A 20,154-nucleotide genomic window follows, 5' to 3' on the forward strand; every position below is an offset into this window, starting at 1 on the left:
TAGGGAGAAGGAACATATCTTCCTTGCAGGAGATTTCTAAATAGCATACAAAGATACTTCCTCCCTTCAGGAGGGGGAGCTTAATTTTGGCCACCACCACTGTCCCTTCCAAGGATAGGTCAGACTTAATGACTGTCTTCTAAAATATAGAATAGGAAAACGTAAAACAATAGCTTTACAGTAGAGAAACGTAGCAAATACTTCCTTAAGCAAGTGATGAAGAGTAACATCATTATCAATGTCATGTGGATGTCATATACTCATGATATGATATGACGTGATATGAAGAGCACTTCACCTCTATGGTACTTTTTCAGTAAACCATTAACTCCAGTCTAATCATGAGAGAAAACATCAAACAAACCCAGACTGAGGCACATTCTTTAGGATACCTGGCCAATACTCCTTAAGACTGTCAAGGTCATTTTAAAAAAAAAAAGGAAAAACTGAGAAACTATCAGACCAAAGGCAGAGGAGAGGTGCTGACTAAATGTATCATGATACCTTGGATCGGATCCTGGAACATAAATAAAAAACTAGAGAAATCCAGGCCAGGTGTGGTGGTTCACACTTGTAATCCCAGTACTTTGAGAGGCTGAGGCAGGTGGATCACTTGAGGTCAGGAGTTCAAGATCATCCTGGCCAACATGGTGAAACACCATCTCTACTAAAATACAAAAATTAGGTGGACGTGGTGGTGAGCAACTGTAATCTCAGCTACTCAGAAGGCTGAGGCAAGAAAATCACTTGAACTCTGGAGACAGAGGTTGCAGTGACCAAGAGATCATGCCACTGCACTCTAGCCTGGGTGACAGAGTGAGCAAGACTCCATCTCAAAACAAAACAAAACAAAAAGAAAAACTAGAGAAATCCAGAAAAAATCCAAAGTTTGCTTAACCGTAATGTGGCAATGGAAATAGAGGTTTCTTAGTTTTCAAATTTTACCAGGGTGATGCAACTGTGTGAGGAGTGTACAGAAACTCTGCACTGCTGCCTTTGCAACTTTTCAGTATACAAGTACAAAAATAAAAACTAAAAGGTTCCTTTTGTTAAAACATGGTATTGGTGCAAAAATGGACAAATAGACCAACGAGTAGATACCTAAAAATGACCAAATACACATATTTTCAATAAATTTTCAACAATAATGGCTAAAGAAATTTAATGTGGAATGAAAGTCTTTTTATTTTTAGGAATAAAAGTCTTTTTAACAAATAGTATAAAAACCTCAAAAACCAATAAGACATCTGTATTGAAAAAAATTGATCTCTACTCTTTTCTCATATATTAAAAAAAAAGCTCAATTATAAATAGCTTTTAATTATAAAAGGTAAAACTATAATATTTCTAGGAAAAATTATCTTTAACCTTGGGGTACACAAAGACTTCTTAGATGAGACACCACAATCGTAAAGAAAAAAAATTTGAAAAACTTGACTGCATCAATATTAAAAACTTTTGCTCTTACAGACATCATTGTAAAAACAAAAAGGCAAACCATGAGGTGGGCAAAAATATTAGCAATGCTCATATCTGACAAAGAACTTGTACCCAGAATAAACAACACCTACAACTCAATAATGAAACAACCCAAATGTCTATCAACAGACGAATGGGCAATCAAATGGACTATATTCAAATAATGAGATGTCAAATACTTTCACATTTCCAGATGGTTTGTCTTCCTGAGTAAAGGAAATTGACCTGCCATAGACCGTCTCCCCTTCCACAGAGTCATTTGCTCCGCACATTGCAAGGGTGTTAGGCCTGGAGCCATCTAGTCTCATTCAAAGAGTAATAAAATTTATCTCCCTGCCATAGCCAAAGGTATTATATTCCAGGGTAGGTACTTTCCCTTTTGCCTTACTGAGAGAATTAATTTACTTTCCAAGAAATGTGTTGATATTAGGGAGCCAGGGTTTCTCGTCATTTCTCAGAAGACGACAGTGGCAACTAAGTGGTGTGTAACCTGTATAAACTCAATATTTATTGTCTTTTTCTTTTGTTTTTAATTTGTTTGAAGCAATTCATTACGTATGCTGAATATTTGACTGTTGGCAATTATATTCATGCTGTTTTAAAGTTTCGACCTCAAAAATCAATAAGACATCCATATAAAAAATAATCTTTACTGTTTTCTCATACCATAGACAAAAATTAGCTCAATGTATTGTAGACCTAATCATAAAAGCTAAACCATAACATTTTCTCAAGTGTAAGAGGCATATAAGGAAATCATTAAAAGCACAAACTTTGAAATTAGATGAACCAGCATTTAGTTTCTGGTTTCTGATGATTATTAAAGGAACGACCTGTCCAGCTCTGCTTCCCTGTTTTGAAACTTGGGGTAATGTGACTAACTCTCAGAATTGTTGTAGTAATTGAAGGAGGTAGTTAATAAATTTCTTAGCTAGGATCTGACCCAAAGAAAGAATTCAGTAACTTCATGTTATTAGTATGTATTATCCTTGGAAACCATTCAGAAACTAAACTAGGATAGAAAAATTTTATTTTTTGTCTGTGATATTAGTGTTTGGGGTGGGGTGGGAGGTAAGGAGTAGTGGTTTATGGACTTTTTGATCAAGAAGCCTGGAAATCCTATACATCAGGCTCCACAAAAGTAAAATCTCAATATGGTAAATTATGGCAAGAGGAGTTGTAAAGTTGAGAAGTAGAAAAAAAACATCAATTCAAAAACATCATTTCAAAAGTCTCTGAAGAACACACTTAAGGTTATATTGCCTGGGAGGGCTTAGATGGGAGGAACCAGGACTGCTGCTTCCCAAAATTAACAGAGGTAGGTAAGAGGTTAGATTTTAAAGGTACTAAGGAAACTCACTATGGTGAGTTCTGGGTCACAGGTGGAAAACAAAAGAAAAGCTGTGACTCCACTCTTTATTTCAATGCATGGAAAACATCAGCTGAATGCGTGGCAAGTTCTCAGGTCACACTTATGGCAAGTTCTCAGGTCACACTCAGCCTGTAGAACACCTAGGCATTCTGAGGACAGAGTGGTGAGTTTGCTAACATATAAAAGACAAGCCTTACAGGTAAAATTTCGACTGCCTTCTGACAAGTACCAAGTGGAACTTGAAGAGGAAAGGAGAGAGGGGACGAGAGGCATGCAGAAAACATGTCACATGTACTCAAACAAGTGACACCCCACTTATGGGGGAAGAAACTGCAAGTCACAGTTACCCAATCCCCTACCCTGTTCCCACTTCCCTCCCAGCTGGAGAAAAACTTGGTGAAATAATGAAATGTCACTGTTCAAGTTCAAAAGGCTTAGGAGACAAGGGAAGGCTTTGTATAGGTCTGCTTTAGCCTCCTGAAGGACCTGAACAATTCATATTTGAACAGAAATGCATACAAAAGTTTATATATAAAAAATGATCGGCCCCAAACACTTTGGTAGCAAAAATTTATGCTATTTACATATTTAAATATACCCTTACCTCCCACCCCAAACACTAATACCACAGACAAAAAATAAATATTTTCTGTCCTAGTTTAATTCCTAAATGATTTCCAAGGATAATACACACTAATAATATGAAGTTACTGAATTCTTTATTTAAGTCAGATCCTAGCTAAGAAATTTACATTTACTAACCGCCTTCTTCAATCCTTACAACAATTCTGAGAGTTAGTCACGTTACCCCAAGTTTCAAAACAAGGAGACAGACTTGGACAGGTCGTTCTTTCAATAAGCAACAGAAACTGGAACCTGAATGGTTCATCTAATTTCAAAGTTTGTGCCTTTAATAATTTTCTTGTATGCCTCTTACACTTGAGAAAATATTATGGTTTGGCTTTCATGATTAGGTCTACAATATATTGAGCTAATTTTTTATCCTATTTAACCCACAAGACTTACGATCATAATGATGGAAGTGAACAAAAAATTTAGCGTAGCCTAAGTGTTAATGCAGTGCTTATAAAGCCTACAGTAGTACACGGTGATATCCTGGGACTTCACGTTCACTCACCACTCACTGACTCACCCAGAGCGACCTCCAGTCCTGCAAGGTCCACTCATGGAAAGTGCGCTATACAGGTGCACCATTTTTAGAATTTTTCATACGGTACTTTTACCGTACCTTTTCTATGTTTAGACATGTTTAGATACACAGATATTTGCCATTGTGTTACAGTTGCCTGCGGTATTCAGTGCGGTCACATGCTGTACAAGTTTGTAGACTAGGAGCAGCAGCCGATACCATATAGCCGAGGCGTGTAAGAGGCTATACCCTACAGGTGTGTGTAAGTACACTCTAAGATATTCACACAAATTCGCCTAAGACGCATTTCTCTGGAGGTAAAACTGTCATCTCAAATGATGCATGACTGTAAGATCTATGGCTGAGTGCCTAACAGTATATTGAGAAATAACTCTCCATTTCACCCTTCTTCCAGTACGGAACTTGAAATGACCATCAGACCGGCCTGAATACCAGAATCTCTTTGCAATGCTCTCGCCTCGCTCATTACCAGAGGGAGGTTTTACCTGCGGAGTGACCGGGTTGGTCTGGGCATGTACCCCGAGAGGTGGAAACTCTCAGACTCTCAGGACTGACAGCCACATGGCTGGGGACTATAAATCCACGAGAACTGCCCTCACGCTGCCATCCAGCTGGGTAGTCGGAGGCGCGCGCGTGGGGGCTCCGCGAGTCGTTCGCCCTCGGTTCCTGTGGAAGCCCGGGGGGGCGTGGCCGCAGCGCCACCGCCCTGAGCCTCGGGTCGCCAGGGGCGCGGCGCGCGGAACCCGGGGCGCAAAGGGCAGGCCGCGCTGCCGCGGTTGTCCTCAGCAGGCGTGGGACGGAACTGTAGGCTGCCCCCCGAAATGTGACCCAGCCCCGCGGCTCATGCGGGCTCCCGGCCGCCCGGCCTTGCGGCCGCTGCTGTTACTACTGCTGGCAGCGCCGTGGGGACTGGCAGGTAGGTGGGTCGCACCGCCAGGTGCTGGTCGGGGACGTCCCCGGGCCGGGGCCCCGCCAGGCAGCGCGCGCGGCCGAGCTCTCGCCCCTCCGCCCACTGGCCGGGTTTCGCTTTCGGGCGGGCGGAGGCCGGAGTTTCCAGCCCAGGGGCTTCGGGGAGCAGCAGGGACAGTCGCGGCCGCCTCGCGCACCCAGGCTCGGGGTCAAGTTTGCAGGTCTCCGCGCTCCGCACTTTCGGTCCCGAGGATTGGGGTGAGGGGAGTTCGGCGGGGGGCGCTTTGCGGGGTGCCCACAGCCTGTGACTAGCGGTCGGGGACGGTAACCGTGCGGGGCCCCTCGTCTGCACGTCCCAGGCTCCCACTACCACCGCCGCGGCCGCGCTGAGGGGCCCCTGTGGATTTCGCGTCTCGACCGCTGGGCCCCGCAGTCTCGTCAGCCGCGCGCCGCGAGGCCTGCGCTTTAAAAACCAAACTCCCCGAAAGCCCGGAAGGAACGGGATCTAGGAAAGACGCAGCTTCTAAAGTAAGCTCCCCTGCCCTGGCCACGCTGTGATTTCCTTTGCAGCTATGACCGTGTACAGATAGCGCTCTTTGATTTTTCAGAAATAAGACAACTTTTAACTCGTTTAAAAGTTTTTAAATTTTTTAAAGTTTAAAAGTTAACTGAAGAGCTCTTCCTTTGGTTTGGTCGTTTAAACTCTCTACCAACTGGAATTCAGTAAACCAGAATGATTCATTAACATGATTGCTTTTTTCATTAACATGATTTCTCGTATATGAGAAAAAGATTTTTTTAAAAAGATATCCAGGATCCCTCTTTTAAAAAATTATTTTAAAAAACAACAAAGCTTCTCTAAATACTGTACTTTGTAGACGCTTGATTCAGGCCCTGCTCTTTTAATCCAGAACTGAACAATAAGAGTAAATGCAGGAAGAAAGTTGACGGTGAAAGTGGAGTCCTTGGTGTTAAAGAAAAAGTTAAGTTCAATATGTTACAACGGCAAGAAAAGTATGCACACAGATCTTGGAAAGATTTTGAACAATACCTATTATACATAAAATATTTTATCTTCTAAATTAATAAGAAATTATAGTTATTTTCCCTTTTAATATCCCCAGGTTAGCTGAATGGAAAGAGGTGACTGACGTGCAAATACTGAGCTTGCAACTGGCAGATGGAAATTTGTTTTTGTTTTTAACGGGAGAAGCCTCGGTGCTGTGGCTCACACCTGTAATCCTAACACTTGGGGGGACAGAGGCATAGGTGGGAGGATCGCTTGAGGCCAGGATTTTGAGACCAGCCTGGGCAACATAGTGAGACCCCTGTCTATACTAAAAATTAAAAAAATAAAAAACCAGCCAGGTGTGTTGGCAGGCACCTGTTTTCCTAGTTACTCCCTGTGCCCAGGAGTTCCAGGCTGCACTGAACTATGATCACACCATTGCACTCCAGCCTGGGCAATGGTGAGACCCTGTCTTTGAAAAAAAAAAAGAGAGAGAGAGAGAGAGAGATTGAGAGAGAGAAATAAAACTGTTGGGTGCTGACATTAGCAGGTAGTAATATTCTTGACTTCAAACAAAATTTGCAGAACAAACAATGAGAACTCTTTTCTGACCCAAGAGACATGGATATTTTGTTACCTCTTCGCGGGGTATTCCTGTCATCTCCTGGGTCTTCCGACTAAGGTCTAAGGACTGCTGGGAGGATGACCTTAGAAGATGTATGTAGTTACTTAGATACTACCTGTTCTTAACTGAAGGATTATCTGCAATGTCTGCTGTACAACATGGACTTTCTAAGGGTTCTATGACTTTGCCACTCTCAAGTAAATTAATGCTCTAATGCTTTCATTTTTTGAACTTTTAAAAAATTTAGTCTCACAGCTGTAAAATACCCAAACATCCAAAAAAAAAAAAAAAAAAAAAAAAAAAAAAACCTCACCATGTCGTGAACCTTGTAGGGAAATCTTGGTGTTTCATTTCAGATAAACTTGTAATGGAATTCAGAAGGTCTATGCAGCTCCCTCAAGGCAGGTCCAATACACTGTCATTCTTCCTTGGACCCCTCCAGGGACAGAATTTCACAGGGAGGTTTATCCCTGTGGCTTATCAAATGCTGCCCTGTTGGCCCTTCCCATATCTTGTCCTCAGGGAAAATAAAGAACCATGGTTAGCATAACATAAACAAGCATTTAAAGTCACTAAGGTAAAGTGGGGGGAGACGGTAACTTCTCAGGTCATGTGTCTTCTCTGCTCAAAGCCCTTCAGAGGTTTCTACTTTTCTTGGAATCATTCTCAGTTCTTCTACAAGATCCTGTGTGGTCAACTCTTGCCTGTCTCTTCAGCCTTATCTCAGACCACCTGGTCTTTTTCTACCTCCCAGAGCAAGCCAAAGTGTTTTCCATCTCACTCAGACTGGCAGTTCCTCTGGAAGTTCCCACTGGAGATTCATAGTGGCAGCCCATCTGCTAAAATGCCAGTGTCCCACTCTGTCCCCAGCTAACTCCTGCCCAGACTTTGGCCTCTCACCACCAAAGTGCTTTCCTCAAGGTCTTCCCGAGAAGTTGGAATAATGAGAACACATAGACACAGGGCGGGGAACATCACACACTGAAGCCTGTCAGAGGGGTTGGTGGGGGGGAGGGAGTAGCATTAGGAGAAGTATCTAGTGTAGAAGACAGGTTGATGGGTGCAGCAAACCGCCATGGCATGTGTATACCTGTGTAACAAACCTACACATTCTGCCCAGAACTTAAAGTATAATTAAAAAAAAAAAAGATATTTCCTAAATCCCCAAAGAGGAAAAAAGTACAGCTCATTATGTCTACAAATAAACCTAACTTTAGTTTTGTAGCTTTAGAATGCGGTCTAAATATCAAAACAACAACTATGCTTATTAGAACAATATACTATAATTAATGGAGTAAGGGTATTTGTCAAAATGTCTCTGATATAAACATGGCAGCTTTCGGTGTTTTATTTCACTGAGAAGTTATTCGAGGACATACTTCACTCACACACATGCACACACAGAGACATAAATGATTCTAGTGAGCTAATTAAGCTTGCAGAATTATTTTCTTTTTTTAACTTTTTATTTTGATCAAATTTGGGACCTGCAGAAAAGTTTCAGAAATAGCACAGAGTTCCCATATCCCCCTCACCTAGTTTCCCCCAATTAGAACATCTTATGTAACCAAGGCACAATGTTCGGAACCAGGAAATTAACACTAATATAACACTGCTCACTGAACTGGAGCCCTTGCTGCAGTTTCACCCATTTTTCCACTAATGCCCCTGTTCTGTTTCAGGATCCAACCCAGGATCTCCCATTACATTTAGTGGCCATGTCCCCTTAGTCTCCTCCTATTGGTGACAGTTTCTCAGCCTTTCTTTGCTTTCATGACCTTGATACTTTTGAAGAGTCCCAGTTACTTCTTCCTTAGAATACCCCTCAATTTGGGTTCATGTAAAGTTTCCTCAAGATTAGGATAAGGTTATTCAATTTTGTCAAAAATGCCACATGCATTATATTACCTTTCTCAATGCATCACTTTAAAGAATTTATAATATCAACATGTCTTCTTATTGGTGATGTTAACCTTGATCGCTTGGTTAAGGTGGTCTCTTCCAAGTTTCTTACTATAAAGTTACCATTTTTCACTTTATGACTAATAAACATTTTGCAGAGAGATACTTTGAGGTTATGCAAATTTCCTGCTTCTTCCCAAACTCACACCCACTAATTTTAGTATCCACTGGTGGATTTTGACTGCGGCAACCACTATGCCTAGTAGTGATTTTTTATTTTGCTCTTTTCTTCCACATTTATTCACTGGAATTCTGTTGCAAATAAGAGCCATCTTTTCTGCCTTTTTATGTATTTATTCAATTGGTTAAGTATATCAGTATGGACTCATGGGTGTATCTTACTCTTTCATTTATAATCCAATGGTATCATTATGAGTTTTGTTGCTCATGCTGTTCCAGCTTTGGCCACTAAGAGTTTCTTCAGTTTGGCTCTTGTGTCCCTCTAAGGAGACTCATCTTTTTTGAACACTTCATTAACTTTCTAGCATCAAAATGATTCCAGACTCATCTTGTATTTTCCCTGCCACAGGCCTAGAATTGATGACTTCCTCCGGAAGCTCTGGTTCCTTCTATTGGAGAAAGGTGTTTAGAAACCAAAATCTGGGTGCCAGGCATGCTTATTGCTACCGGAATGAGGTGCTCTCGGTGGACAGAACTGGGGAATACATGTATGTAGACTAACCCAGTTATCTACACACATCTATATTTCTGTGTCTCTCTTTCTGTGTGTATATATATTTAATACTGGGAGTTTATAATGGTGCCACTAATTTCAATCTAACAGTCAAAGTTCATTCTAGCCTTCCTCTTTCATTTATAGCTTCTTTGTCTAACAGTGAGAAACCCAGATGTCCTTATCTACAATCGACTTATTTGCCTGATTCTAATCTAAATAGTTTTAGGACTGCTAACTCATTCCCCTATGAGAAAAACATGTGCTAACTAAATTATAGCCTTTACATACAGTTTTCTGGTCTTAAGCTTTAAAATATCCAGTGAAGAAACTATTGACCAAAGTTACCTAGGTTAGTCCTTTTTTCCCATTACTCCTTTTGGTGTGCTTATACTATCCATTTGTGGTAAGTTCGGTTCATTTATTAAACTGCTGTATTTGGGTTCCCCCACATGCTAGTTGTTTTGTTTGTGGAGTTTGGGGTATTTGGCAGGTGGGTGAAATATTACTGTGGTTATAAAAGTCAGAGCGATAAAAAACGGTTTTCTCAGAGAAGTGTGGCTCCCTCCTGACCCCTACTACCTCATTTCTATTCCTCACCATACCACCACCTCTTTCCTCTTTCCCTTTACACTATAAACGTAATTGTAGTGTTATGCTTACACTGTCATTGTGATATTCTGACAGCACTTCTGCTTTGTTCTCGGTCCACATTCCATGCCATCTCCTTAGTTTCTTGTGTTTATTTTTTCCTGAATTTCTTTTGCACTGATGAGCAAATACGTGTATGTTTTAAGATCCAGGTCTAAATCTGGATTTCTGTACTGCAGCTAATGCAGGATTTGCTCACTCAAATGTTCTTTTCATCAAAAAAGCATGTCTTCTTTTCCAGCCTCTCTCCTATTGCCTTTCAAGCAAACTTGGGGTGATTTCTTATTTATAGATTTACAGGCCTCCCCATCCATCAGCTTGAGGCCCAGCCCCAGCATGCCTGGAGAGCATCATGTACCTAAGATCCAAGCGTATGGCTATAAGCGTCTCCAGCCTCACTCCTCACAACGGGCACTCCTCCTGCCTGGAACTACTCAGCTTCCTAGAGAACAAATTCAGGAAAGGCAGTATTCGTGACCTGGAGAGCATCCAAGGAGATTGGTTACCTAGGGGAAGCGGCGTGGAATAGGAACGAGGTAGTAGTGTGAGGAGGAAGCACCACTTCCCTGATTAAAGCTTTTTGTTTAGCTCTGACTCTTAGAACCATAAGGTAGGACATATATATTTCATTTATTCATAAACTGTGGTCAAAGAAAATAGAGATTATTGCTGTGAAATTAAGATTTTAATATAAACATTTCAAATAAAACATTCACTGTTTTTATAATTTTTTAATAAAACTGTATATCTCTATGTTACCTTTTTTAGTGCTTGGCATAGTAGTTTTCAGAAAATGATCAGTAAAGTTGTACGGTTTGGTTAAAAGCAACTTTCATTATATGCATGACATTTTAAAAATGACTTTCTATGTACATCATTTTCTTTAAAGTACAATTTTACCAGGTGTCACTGACATGTTGACTTCCATATTGGTTTTAAAAAATGATCGTCGGCCGGGCGCAGTGGCTCACACATGTAATCCCAGCCCTTTGGGAGGCCAAGGTGGACAGATCACAAGGTTAGAAGTTCGAGACCAGCCTGGCCAATATGGTGAAACCCCATCTCTACTAAAATACAAGAAAATTAGCTGGGCGTGGTGTTGCACACCTGTAATCCCAGCTACTCAGGAGCCTGAGGCAGGAGAATCGCTTGAACCTGGGAGGCGGAGGTTGCAGTGAGCCCAGATTACACCATTGCACTCCAGCCTAGGCAATAGAGTGAGACTCTGTCTCAAAAAATAAATAAATAAATAAATAAATAAATAAATCTGAGGCTCAAGGCAGCATGTATTTTATAGAGTAAAATCATGTTTTCCATCTTAATTATAACATTATATTTTTGCCATCGTCGTGATATTCTGACAGCATTTTTACATTTTCTTAGTCTACAGTTTATGACTACATGACACAAAATTTGATACCAGAAACATGATTTAAATCACTTTAATCAATTCCAAGGTCTATCAATTACATATAAAATTGGAGAACAAGGCCAACGGCAATGATTCATGCCTGTAATCCCAGAGCTTTGGGAGGTCGAGACGGGAGGGTTTGAGAGCAGCCTGGGAAACATAGCAAGACTCCATTTCTACAAAAAATAAAATAAAATAAAATAAAATAAAATAAAATAAAATATCCAGGCTTAGTAATACCTAGCTACTTGGGAAGCTGATGCAGGAGGATCGCTTGAGCTCAGGAGTTTGAGGCTGCAGTGAGCTGTGATCAGCCTGGGTACTCCAATTCCAGCCTGGGAAACAGCAAGACTCTGTCTGGGGAAAAAAAAAAAAAAAAAAAAAAAGAACAACAACAAAAGAACTGTAGAAAGAAAGTATGCTGGTCAAAGACATTAAAATTAAATACTTTCTCTGCTTTATCTTTCAGAATTCCTATTGATGTAGAAACTCAGAGTTGACAGGACCTTAAAGGTCACCCCACCCAGCTGCCACTCTCTTGATTGTTCTCTGCAGCATCACTTCCAAGGAATGACCTGTCTGCTATGTGAGCACCTCTCATCACAGGATACTCACTACCCTGCACCCAGGCAGGCAGGATATCCTGTCACTGCAGATTTCAACTATTAAAAAGTTCTTTCATAAAATGAACTGAACTTTGATCCTTCAGTTTTCACTCATTGTTAGTCCTCATTCTAAGCCGATGAAGTCATACTGAACAAGCTGTTCAGATCACTGAGTGCAACCATCACATTTCCTCTGTGTCTTCTTTCCTCTCCAGAAAACCACTTCCCCAGAAAACTGCCAGGTGTCCCCTCTCTCCCAGTACTTCTAATGTATCTTCCAGTTTGTCTGCAAACTGGCCTCTCTCGGGCTGACTTCCTACAGATGGTGATGAAACGGCTGGCCTGCGACATTCTAAACATTCCATCTTGGAAGGTTCATTTACCCTCAGATGATTCAGCATCAGGTTCTTGAGAAATGCAGGCCTCTGATGTCTAAAAGACACTCTCCTGTCTCATGTTTGTTGTCATCTATGAGACACAGACCCTCATTCAGACTCTGAATTTCACGTTAGTACAATTTTACTTTGCTCTGGAAGTGATTTTGTTTCTGTTTGCTTCTTACAGTACAGAGAATGAAAGTATGATGTAGTGTTTTATCTACAACTTGTGATAATGGTGTTAAATGCAGCTAAGGCTACTCTTTCTGAAAGGACAATTTTTATTTACTGTAAATACTATCTATACAAAATTGGGTCTGTTTTTTGAGGGTAGTGACGCCTGCACTGCACTTTGCACCACCAAAATGGATACTTGAATCACTATCCACTGTTCAAGCAAATGCCAACTCTCCCTACAACTCAGAGGATGGTCATACTTGGTCCTGTACAGACTTGTGGAGAAGCTTTTTTTATACTTCTTGATTTCAACATGTGTACTGTGTATACTTTTCACCCAGCTTCCTCACGGCTAGATAATCCAAAGTGCCATTCCATACAGCTACATTTGCATTTTGATGACGTTGGATATTTTGGCAACTATATGCTCCTAGTTAAAGCATTTCTTTACATTAGCAATGCTATTTAAATTTCCTCACCAACTTTGCAGGGTTTTCTTTCGTTTTTGTTTTCTTGCCCAACATCAGTCCCCAAATCTTCACTTTCAGGTGACTCCAGCAGCTCTTAGAGCATTCATTTTTCTTTTCAATAAGCATTGTGCTTATTGTTGAGGAAAGATACAAGCAAGCCACAGACACCTACTGTATGGGCTTCTTAAGGCTGCCATGGCAAAGTGCCACAAACCGGGTGGCTTAAAATAATACAACTTTATTGCCTCACAGTCTTGGAGCCTGGAAGTCTGAAATCAAGGTGTCAGCAGGTTGGATCCTTTCCGAAGGCTGTGAGGGAGAATCCACTCTGTGCCTCCTCGTGCTTCTGGTGGTGCTGACAATCTTAGCCACCTCTTGCCTTGTAGACACAACACTGTATCTCTCCCTGATCTTCACATGGCATTCTTCCTGTTTTCCTTCACATAGTCTTCCAGAAGTCTCTGTGCATGTCATTTGTGTTCAGATTTCCCCTTTTATGAGGACACCAGTCATACTGCATTTCAGCCCACCCTAACTACCTCGTTGTAACTTTTTCATCTCTCTGAAGACCTTACTTCTGAGTGAGGTCTCATTTTGATGTACTAGAAGTTAGGATGTCAACATATTTGTTTTGGGCAACACAATTCAACTCATAACATCTTCCATACTCTCAAAGACTTACAGAGTAGTAAGCGGGATCCATAGGCTTGGCATCTGCGGTGAAAAAGAATCTGTTTTCTCAGCCACATGCAGTAGTTCCTCCTCTCCAACATGTTTAGGAGTCTGTGTCCAATGAGGGAAAACTTTTGCAGAAGGGTCAGAGCTGAAAGCCTTTACTGAGAATGTTGAGGGCTGGGATGAGGCTTCTCTTGTGCCTTCCATAACTTGACCATAAGGTAGAGCTGTCAGTGGGTGCTTAAAGACTAAAGACATTTAAATTTATCCAGCAGAGAAGCTCACTCTTCTCAGACCTCTGCCTCCCATCTGGGCTGTTCTAGGGAGCGCTTGCCCTGAGAAATCCTCTCCCATGATCCAGCAAGACTGTTTTCATAGGTAAGGCATAACTACACATATTATTCCAGCCCAGCATCCCTCTCTGTTGCCAACGAACATATCTGTGCTGCAAAATGTCTATAAATTATCTACTAAATGTTCAACTTGTTATTTTTAAAAATTAGCTTATAGATTTTAAGTGCCAAGTAGAATATCACATGTAGCCTGTAATTTAGGGGAATAGGGTATTTGAGGTGATCGGATTTAACAAAACAGGATTACCTTAATACCCATGCATCCATTTTGTGTTTTCAGAAAGTTTAAATACATCCCAACTCAGTGTGATTTCTAAATAATCCTTCTTTAAGTGCCTTTTCTTCACTCATTCATTCAGTATCATCCGTTTATACATATGAGGAGCCGTTCTAGGCTCCAGAATAAACAAGAAAACAAGGCCCCTTCATTCAGTCTTCAGAGAAATACAGACAAGTAGTGATTACATTAAAATATAAATGCCAGAATTGAGGAAAACAGTTTCTTTAGAAGCATAGAATAACACAACTGATCTAATAAAGATGCCAGGCAGGGATGGCTTCCTATAGGAAGGTCCTTTAAACTGAGACTTATAAGACTTGTTGGTTAATTGATATTCATGTACACATATGTATATATCACCTCACATTCTCCTTACTCAAGGATAAAAGGTGAATCATAAAAAAAAAATCCAAGTAAATGTCTTTATATGAAAAATACCTTACATGCTTTTAGGAAGAATCATATTTAATCAGTAGTCATAGGTAGGTTGCCATCTGTATTATATAAAATATTTGTAATTCAATACAAATTCAGGTCTTTTAAAAATGTGCTACACCATGGAATACTATGCAGCCATAAAAAAGAATGAGATCATGTCCTTTTTCAGTGACATGGGTCAGGCAGGAAGCTATTATCCTCAGCAAACTAACACAGGAGCAGAAAACAAAACACCACATGTTCTCACTCTTAATTTGGAACTGAACAATGAGAACACATGGACACAGGGAAGGAAACAACCCACACCAGGACCTGTGGGGGCTGCTGGGGGAAGGAGAGCATTAGGATAAATAGCTAATGCATGTGGGGCTTATTACCTAGGTAATGGGTTGACAGGTGCAACAAACCACCATGGCACATCTTTACCTATGTAACAAATCTGCACATATATCCTGACACTTTAAATAAAATTAAATATAGAAAATAAAATAAATTCAGGTATATTAAATTTAAATATTAGCAAACAAATAAAGCCAAGTCCTGCTATCAGCATGTCCCATCCATAAATTACCAAGTAGTTAATATTCCTTTTCACATATATTTCTTTCTTTTAACACTAAAAATGAACAAATAAATAAAAAGGCAATAGTAGCAAAATCCCATGGAAAGGATGATTTTTCTGAGTGGTAATCATCTAGCGAGTAGGAGTCAGGAGCTTTGTGACTGTAGGACACTAACCTCAAGATCATTGGCAGCCTCAACAGGCCACTGCGGTCTGCGGCTCTTTGCAATACCTACTCAAACCATAGTAATGAAAAGACACACATTATGCTGTGGCTTCTGACATAGGTATTATTTAACCACTTTCTGAGTCAATCCAGTCCTTTAAGGACTCTTAACTTTTATGAACAAGATCAAAGGGACTGTCTTGATTGTTCCAGTCTTCAAGTTGTTTCTGGAGGTGTTCCAATAAAACAGTGAATTGAATAGTGTCCCCTCAAAAATAATCTCCATCTACAATCTCAGAATGTGACCTTATTTGGAAGTAGAGTTTTTGCAGATGTCGTTAAGAATTTTGTATTGGCCCATTCTTGCCTTGCTACAAAGAAATACCTGAGACTGGAAAATTTATAAAGAAAAGAAGCTTAATTGCTTTTGGTTCTGCAGGCTATACAGGAAGCTGTATATGGTGCTGGCATATGCTTGGGTTTTGGGAGGCCTCAGGAAACTTACAATCATGGTGGAAGGGAGAAGGGAAGCAAGCATATCACATGGCCTGAGCAGAAATGAGAGAGCTAGTCGGGGAGGTGCTATACACTTTTAGACCACCAGATCTCATGAGAACTCACTACCATGAGAATAGCACCAAGGGGATGGTACTAAACCATTCATAAGAAATCCACCCCCATGGTCCAGTGACCTCTCACCAGGCCCTACCTCCAACATCAGGAAGTTTAGTACTTTAGCGTGAGATTTGGGCAAAGACACATATGCAAACTATGTTAGATTTCGAGGTGAAACCGTCCCAGAATTAGGATAGACTGGTTTCCTCGTAAGAGGATATAACTCAGAAAAGCCACATGAAGGCCAAGGTGGGCAGAGACTGGAGTGATATTGGCATGAGCCAACAAACACCTGGGGCCACCAGGAGCTGAAAGAGGCAAGGAAGGATTGTTCCCTAGAGCCGTCTGAGGGAAGTGGCCCTGCTAACACCTTGCTATCAGATATCCAGCCTCCAAAACAGTGAGATCTTCAATGTCCATTGTTTGAAGCTACCCAGTTTGTGGTCCTTTGTTATGGCAACCCTGGGAAACTAATACAAGAGACCTGGACTCTTCTCTGTGGGCATCTCGTCATTATTGCCCTGCTTTTATCCTGTCTACTCTTCCTTTATCTCTTGTGGCAAAATAATGTAAGTGCCTCAAAGAGCTAATCTTCTACAAGGCCTATTCAGCATGTAGAACCCCTGTTCATTTTACTGCATTTAGTTACACAACTTTATCAAGGCATAATTCAGCCTTGAAGAGGTCTGATCCTAGTCCTGGTCACCCTCAAAACAATTCACCGTTCTGATAGTGTTTTTGATGGTTACTGAACACTTCCACCTTCCTGGTGTGTGATTGGACAGTCTGAGATTCCAGTTGAGATTATGCCATCGATCTCATCTGCCTCCAAAAACCAAGCAACAATCAACAGAAGTAAATACTATTTATTATTTTATTGAGAATTAAAAGAAATGCAACGTGGAAATTACTGCACACAAATGCTTCTACTGAAACAGAAAGTAAGAACATGGAGCCAGGATCTTAGGGCCACGGGGAAAGAATAGCAGTCGGGAAATCAGAGGATGGAAGTTCAGCCCCTCCTCGTCCACTGCCCTCTGTGAGCAAGAATGGGCTTTGGGACCGGGCGCGGTGGCTCACGCTTGTAATCCCAGCACTTTGGGAGGCCGAGGCGGGTGGATCACGAGGTCAAGAGATCGAGACCATCCTGGTCAACATGGTGAAACCCCGTCTCTACTAAAAATACAAAAAATCAGCTGGGCATGGTGACGCGTGCCTGTAATCCCAACTACTCAGGAGGCTGAGGCAGGAGAATTGCCTGAACCCAGGAGGCGGAGGTTGCGGTGAGCGGAGATCGCGCCATTGCACTCCAGCCTGGGTAACAAGAGCGAAACTCCGTCTCAAAAAAAAAAAATAAGAATGGGCTTTGGTTTTCTCATCGATGAAGGAGTAGGGTTTCATGATTTATAAGGCCCGGAGATGGCCACTGCCTGGGCAGTACCACTCCATCACTTCGCCTGCCTTGTGTCCTCTGCCTGCCTGAGGGAACCTGCCCTATCACTCTGTCCTTGGGGCTGGTCAGTCCTGGGGGCACATTGGCCTCTGTACCCTGGTTCCCACCAGCTCTCTCCTGCCACTGAGACCACCTCCTGCCTAACACTCCACATTTCTTATATTTTCCCCAAGAGGCTCCCCACATCACCACCTATGACATGCAACAACACAACAATCTTTCTTCTCCCCATAGAGCTCATCCTAATTCATACCAAACGGTTACCATACTGCATTTCTTTTGTCTTTTTTTTTTCTTTTTTGTTTATTTTTTGAGACAGAATCTCGCTCTGTCACCCAGGTTGGAGTGCACTGACGTGATCTTGGCTCACTGCAACCTCTACCTCCAAGGTTCAAGTGATTCTTATGACTCAGCCTCCCAAGTAGCTGGGATTACAGGTGCGTACACCACCATTCCTGGCTAATTTTTGTATTTTTAGTAGAGATGGGGTTTTCCATGTTAGCCAGGCTGGCCTAGAACTCCCAGCCTTAAGTGATCCGCCCACCTCCGCCTCCCAAAGTGCTGTGACTACAGGCGTGAGTCACCACGCCCAGCCTCATACTGGATTTCTAACCATGCTCTTTCATTTTCTTGATGACAACATGATACAGGATTATATGAAGGACATGCTTCTATATAGTGAAGCACCACTTAATGATGGGGATACCTTCTCAGAAGTGTGTCCTTAGGAGATTTCATCCTTGTGCAAACATCATAGAATGTACTTACCCAAACCTAAATGAAACAGCCTACCACTACACACCTAGGATATATGGCACAGCCAATTGCTCCTAGGTTACCAGCCTGTACTGCATGTTACTGTACTGAATACTGTAGACAGTTGTAACACAATGTAAGTATTTGTGTATCTAAAAATAGAAAAGGTACAGCAAAAATACAGTGTTATCATCTTATGGGACCACCATCATGGAATGTTGTTATGCAGCACATGACTGTATTTCTAAAGTGTGTATTAGTGGTTTAAGTTGATCTTTGAGCTAGCAGTCCAGTTACCCAGCTATACCCAGCTGTGCATTGTATCATCCGGGGCCCCAGCGACAGCACTGATTGTTAATTTATTGTGGCTGCTATGGGCTGAAAGGCAACCTGTGCAGGAAGGGTATGCAGCATAGGGGAGTGAATTGGATGTACCTGGAGGAAAATGGACTGTTTTGTGTCTTTTGCTGTCCACGGTCATTTGCCAGCCATTTGCCTACCTGCCTCCCACAGATAAGTAATTCATGGCAATGTTTATTATTGATAATAATGGCAGTTATTCATATAATAACAACAGTTATTGTTAGTGGTGAGAAACAGTAAATATTTACAATGAATGGTAACTGTTTAGATGGGTGGCTGGAGGAAATAAGTATAAAAGGTGAGAATGGGTAGAGTAGTGGAGGAGATAAGGGGAGATGATGCCAAAGGCATACTCCAGAGATGTCCAAGCAGTGTTGGAATCATCCCTGTACTGAGCCATGGGCAAGCTGAAAAGTTACTACATCTGAGTATGGGGAAACTTCTTTTTTCATTTATTTTCCCTTTCAAAAAGGAATAGAACCAACTCTTGGCGTTAATCAATAAACTAACATTATTTTTGCTGCTGCCTTTCTCAAATGACTTGTGAGATTAAATCATTTGAGAAAAGCATCAAAAATAATGTTAGTTATTGTCTTGTCCCACTGTTTCTTTTTCTTTACTTTTTCTATCCTTCCTAAGGACAATGTCACATGTGAAAGTGTAAATTAAATACATAAATATCAAATTTTGGGAAAGTTGATGATAGGAACATGTGGTCTTTATGACTAAAGGAGGCACCCAGAAATGTGTGTCATGAGGGAAAAGAGTTACACTGTTTATCATCTCATTAATCTTATGTACTCTGTGACAAATAGCCTTGCTGTTGCTTTTCAGCTTATTGAAGTACTTACTGATGCATGCTTTGAAAACTGGTGGCCGAGCATGGTGGCTCACGCCTGACATCCCAGTACTTTGGATGGCTGAGGTAGGAGCATCGCTGGAGCCCAAAAGTTTGAGACCAGCTTGGACAACATTAACGAGACCCGATCTCTACAAAACAATTTTTTAAAACTTAGCCAGGCATGATGGCATGCATCTGCAGTCAGGAAGATGAGGAGGGAGGATCACTTGAGTCCAGGATTTTGAGGCTGCAGTGAGCTATGATCATGCCACTGCACTCCAGCCTGGGCAACAGAGTAAGACCCTGTCCCAAACAAAAAAAAAGAAAAAAGAAAAAGAAAAGAAAATCACAAAACTGCTGACATTTTCTACCATAATTCCTTAATGAAAATGAAAAAGAATCTCCATTTTCCTCCCTTTCTCTACTGCTCTTTTGTCCATCATTTACCATTTTATCATTTCTGCCTGATTTTTTAATCTTTTCTATTAATTTTTTTCTTACACTTTTTTAATCTTATTTTATGAGTTAATATGTGCTTAAAATTTTATTGATAAAACATACAACATACTCCTGCTGATTTGTTTTTTTTTTCTTTTTTTATTGCATGTTAGGTTTTGGGGTACATGTGAAGAACATGCAATATTGTTGCATAGGTACACACATGGCAGTGTGATGTGCTGCCTTCCTCCCCATCACCTATATCTGGCATTTCTCCCCATGCTATCTCTCCCCACCTCCCCACCCCCCCGTCCCTCCCCCAT

General features: G+C 41.2%; 1 protein-coding gene and 1 long non-coding RNA gene across 7 annotated transcripts in view; both read left to right on the forward strand.

Moving 5' to 3' along the window:
- The first annotated feature begins 4,420 nt into the window (after positions 1-4,420).
- The window catches only part of IL20RA (interleukin 20 receptor subunit alpha), a 47,067-nt gene continuing 31,333 nt past the window's right edge, over positions 4,421-20,154 (forward strand). The window contains exons 1-2 of one of the 6 annotated variants that reach the window (XM_037739214.1): positions 4,839-4,938; positions 5,291-5,459. Coding sequence is in view for 2 of the 6 variants with exons in the window: in XM_017530449.2 (XP_017385938.1) it covers positions 4,470-4,938 (469 nt within the window). In the remaining 4 variants the exon portion in view is untranslated. Of the gene's footprint in view, positions 4,939-5,058; positions 5,460-20,154 lie in introns of those variants that run through there. The other 5 variants (XM_017530449.2, XM_017530450.2, XM_017530451.2 and 2 more) reach the window with 5 other exon arrangements.
- Positions 18,027-20,154, forward strand: part of LOC108305708 — a 9,507-nt gene continuing 7,379 nt past the window's right edge. Inside the window, exon 1 of the long non-coding RNA XR_005200654.1 lies at positions 18,027-19,477. This is a non-coding gene — a long non-coding RNA (uncharacterized LOC108305708). The remainder of the gene's footprint in view (positions 19,478-20,154) is intronic.

The sequence above is a fragment of the Cebus imitator genome, unplaced genomic scaffold (genome assembly GCF_001604975.1).
Source record: "Cebus imitator isolate Cc_AM_T3 unplaced genomic scaffold, Cebus_imitator-1.0 Scaffold65, whole genome shotgun sequence".
Taxonomy (NCBI): Eukaryota; Metazoa; Chordata; class Mammalia; order Primates; family Cebidae; genus Cebus; species Cebus imitator.